Source organism: Arabidopsis lyrata (assembly GCF_000004255.2).
Source record: "Arabidopsis lyrata subsp. lyrata unplaced genomic scaffold ARALYscaffold_1, whole genome shotgun sequence".
Classification (NCBI taxonomy): Eukaryota; Viridiplantae; Streptophyta; class Magnoliopsida; order Brassicales; family Brassicaceae; genus Arabidopsis; species Arabidopsis lyrata.
This window is the reverse complement of record NW_003302555.1, coordinates 4,203,058-4,207,673: the sequence shown is the minus strand read 5'-3', so window position 1 is coordinate 4,207,673 and position 4,616 is coordinate 4,203,058. Positions and strand designations below refer to the sequence as shown.

At 35.7% G+C, this 4,616-nt stretch overlaps 1 protein-coding gene across 1 annotated transcript; it reads right to left on the bottom strand.

Annotated features, from left to right (window-relative positions):
• Window positions 1-724: 724 nt before the first annotated feature.
• On the bottom strand, window positions 725-3,390 carry LOC9328653 (ribose-phosphate pyrophosphokinase 3, chloroplastic). Its single transcript, XM_021015138.1, has 7 exons — window positions 2,760-3,390; window positions 2,109-2,424; window positions 1,923-2,018; window positions 1,749-1,817; window positions 1,403-1,531; window positions 1,220-1,319; window positions 725-1,114 (listed from the first exon to the last, which is right to left on the bottom strand). Exons 1-7 carry the CDS (start codon window positions 3,149-3,151, stop codon window positions 981-983), a joined length of 1,236 nt encoding a protein of 411 aa, XP_020870797.1. The 5' UTR covers window positions 3,152-3,390; the 3' UTR covers window positions 725-980.
• Between the last annotated feature and the right edge of the window lie 1,226 nt (window positions 3,391-4,616).

Here is a 4,616-nt window from a genome sequence, read left to right as displayed (position 1 = left end):
ATATATATATATATATTATAAGAAAAGTTTATACTTACACTCATGTAGAGAGAAGAGAGAAAGGATGACTATGCAGATTAGAGCTATATGTGATGATTTCATGGTTTTGGCTGCCTCAAAGAGATGTGTTTTAATTTTTGTTGTCTTATTGAGTTGTTGTAGTTTTTACACACAAAACTCAATCAAATATACAATATAAAGACTTAGAGAAAATTTTATTAGGCAAGATTTTAATATTCAAATATCTCGGTCAATATTCCAATACCTCTATTAAGTACATTCAGTTACTATTTTGAGTAATTAATTATTACTTTATTAGTGAATCTGTGAATGTTTATTTATATTGGATCAAAAAAAACAAGAATTTCAACTATCATTAATTGAGTCAAAAATAAAATTAGCTTTTCTGATAAATAAATAGAACACATGTTGAAATATTAATATGCAAAGATTTAGATAGAGCGTGATTGGAGAAGGCTGTATATTCTTTTCATAGCCACTAAATGCTCCTAAGAATCGTATCAATCAAACTTTACAAAGGAAATTCAAAGTTACACCAAATTGTAGTGTTGAGAACTTCTAAAGCTATGGTTTTTTTGGGCAGTGGATTTCTAAATTTTTGGGCTGCGAATTCCTAAAGCTGCGATAATTATTTAAGTTCATGATAATTCATAATCACTAGTTAATGCAAATTTTTATATTCTAATTAGAAAAATTTAGGACGAACTTAAAATGAAACTTTATTTTTCCAAAGGAATTTTCTGTCTATCAAGTACAAAAAGATGTGAAATGAAACATTTTTTTTTCTTTGACAGAAGAAACATTATTACATTATTGGATTTTCCTAAATAACATTAACAACAAACAACCTCTTCAATGGAAAATGCTTCGATCGAGGACTATACACCAAAGTTCATAAATCAGATTTGTTCAAACCCAAAAATTACTTGCGGCTGGATTTCTAATCGAGTCACAGAAGCTTAAACTTGAAGAGCAGAAGCTATGGAGCCAGCCAGGCTAAGAACTTCAAAAGGAGGTTTATTCATCACCTCTTTCACAGTCATTCCACACGAGTCTGTGATCCAGAAATAGCTCAGACCTTCCGCGGGATCACCTGCATCACGGAAACAATAGAAAACCAAGATTTTCAGTATGTCGCAAAGAAACGGACATGACTGTTTAGACTGATTCAAACCATTTGTATAATGGTGGTAGTAACCTTTGGTGTCAAGCTTGAAACGTTTCCATGAACTCTTGGGGAAGATCCCGTGTGTTACATATGCGCTTATTTTCGCTGCTCCATGTGCAGCTAAGACTTTCTGAAAGGAACAAGAATTGGTGGTTAGTTATGAAGAAGTGAGTACAGAGTTACACTTTTGAGAGTTGAATCTGAGTACAGAACCTGGCATTCGATTAGTGTGCCACCCGACTGAACCAAATCATCGACAATCACAACGTGCCTTCCTTCTGCGTCTCCCTCTTTGATACGCACTATTCGTTTGTCTCCCATTCTTACTTTGTTGCAAACAATCTGAAAGACAAGTAGGATTACTTGGTAAGTCAAAGGTTAATGTACAGATTTTCTGTTCAAGATTGGATGATGCTATGCTTATTTTGGAGTTAGATCTACTGTAAGCTTGAAGAACAAGCTCCTGAATCTAAACCCAGCTTGCTAAATCCTAAAACTCTGTAAGATGCTAAAAAGATGCGCAAAGGCGATATGGTCTAGGTATGAGAAAATATAATACCGTTGGATAATGTTGGAGTTGTTTGTGGAAACGCTTCCATGCTCCATCATCTGGGAATGCAATAGATATCTGAAGCAAATGACGAACAGTAACCAAAATGAATTGAATCTAGTTGATATCTACTCTACATGATAGAATTGATAGAAATGTGACAACCAGAGGGAAAGAACTTACGTTATCAGAATCAGGTAGACTCTGGAGTCTGCTCTTGAGCAATGGTATACCACTTTCAAAGCATGGAAGTATAGTATCTCCAAAGTAGAATCTTTCCTACAATCCAAACGAAGACAACGCAAAAGCTAGATAAGCCATAGATTCAAGAGAAGAAAAAGAGAGATGACCAGGGTTGTAGATAAAGACCTGCAAGGCATGTATATCGAAGGTCACTAAGCTAGTCGGTCCTCCTCTCGAAGTCGGTATATTTGAGAGTATCCTAGCGAGAGTGAAAGCAGTGGCCACATCTCCTTCGTCTTCCATTCTCTCAGAAGTTCCAGTAGGAAAGAATGGAAGAACAAGAGTAAATGAAGAAACAAAAAGCTTGGGAAGAGCATAAATAACCGAGAGCTGCTCGAAGATCACAGCGGGTGAACTAAATGAAGCCAGGAAAGCAACATGCTGCCCACGAATGCCTTGAGCATTTTGTATGAACAAATTAGGGAATCCATCATCAAATTTCCTAAAAACAAGAACAATGATTGTAATTACATTGTGATCAACAACCTAAACCTCTTCCAATCATTAGTTATACACATCAAACAAACCCAAAGTCTCTAATTTGAACACCAGAATTAGAGCATTGACCAAAAGCACAACGAAACTCATTTGAAAGTTCAAATTGTTAAGAAAAAGACATCAAATTCAAACCCACCAATCTAAAATCAATCAAGAGAATAATTTGAAAGCACTCTTCAATTTCACTGGGGATCATCACCAGCAAAAAAAACAAAAAAAAACAAAAAGAGAATGTCATAGAAAGTCAGCAAATTGATAGAGAGATTGATGGGTGTTTACTTCCAATTGATGCTTCGTAGCTCAATGCAATCAGATTTTGCGACGATTCTCTCGGCGAGATCTCTAGTCTCGTCGCTGTGGAAGAGACAGACGCGCTTGGAGGACTTCGGACCGGATTCCGACGCCGCCGCGGCCATGGTTATAGGAGACGACGAATTCTGATTAATTAGGCTGATCGGATCCCCATTAGATAAGAAATCTAGGCTCCGATGACCCGACGGGTTCTCTAAGCTTCTGACTCCGCACTTCACGCAGCGATTACTGACTGTAGCAGTTTTGAAATTAAGAAACGTTGGAGACGAAGAAGAAGATAGCGAGGAAGAACTAGAGCTAAATTGAGGCAGGGAGAGTGAAGCCGCGGTAGTTGCATTCGCCGGAGAAATAGCCGCCATTTCCGAAGACGAAGGGTCAAATTTACGATTTTTCCGGCGGATATCTTCAAATTAAAAATACCGAATTTTTTCGTTTATAAAACAAATTTGACATTTGGCGGAGACCTGGCAATGACGTAAATGCCCCTATCTGTCAAATGAGACACGTTATGAAGATGTTGGATAGTTTCGGTTTTGATTGGGCTAAGTAGCTAACCATCGGTTCAAGTTTAATATTGTCCGAATACCGAAACGAATAGCAGTCGGTTCAGGATTGCTCCAACCTGTACGGCTGTACGTTTCAATATAAACAGAAATCAAACGGTTTGTCTCGGTTTAGCTAGAATGTCGATAGGGAGATTCGGTTAGTTTCCGGTTTAAGAGGACAAACATGGGAAGGGTAGACGCGCCTACTATGTGGAAAGATGATGTCTTAGTTGAAATTTGAAACTAAAGAACATTAGAATGTAGAAGTTTCAAGCTAACAATACTATTCTTAACTTAAGTAATTCGCACTGGTAAACAAAAGGCTGCTACAATAAGTAGACTGGATAAGTAGTAATATCCATTACTTTGCCCAAAAAAATAATATATATATATATATATATATATATATATATATATATATATATCCATTAATATTAGATCCAACCCATAAGTTTACATAACGTAGAAATATTTAAATAAAGTAATTTGTATGAATTTCTAAAAAATACTTAGTTACAAAAATGACATCACACTCAGTGGCGGACCTATAAATTATTTTTACCGGGGTCAAAAAAATTAATAAAATTATATCATATAATTTATAGCATAATAATAAAAATTATATTCCAAAAGATGAGGTATTTTTGTTATAATAAGATGAAAAGAGGTAAAATATATAGAAGAGACGTTGAAAAGTTGTGAAAAAGGAAAAAAAATATGGCCAAATTTGTCAAAATGGGTGATCGAACTTGGGGAAAGGGGTGTCAATGAGAAAGGTCCAGATATATTTATTTTACATGTGTCAAGTGACACACCTACTTACTCAATGGGTCCGCCACTAATCACACCATAATTTATTTGTGCGCACATAGATAATGGTTTAGGGAAACTGAAATTCAGAAGACTAGTAAAAAAAAGTCATTCTAGCTAGATGAGAGGCAAACACGAGTTTAATGTTGAAGAAATCACAATATGTCGTTGGCGGCTAACACCGACCAAAAACCTCTATAAATGTTTTCACAGGGTGCAAAAACTTGAGCATCGACGATGGAATCTCTCAAAAATATGTTGACCGGTGATATATAATTAGAAAGTCAAAAATAGGACCGCCAATTGAAGTGGGAATCTCAACGACTCTTTCCATCTCGTTACTCCATTTATTACTTGCATCTAAAGGGTATTTTTATCTCTTTATTTAATACTCCTATATAGGAAGCTAATACAAATACTAGTCCTATTAAATACTAGTATATATGTATAAACACCCTCTGAAGTCTGA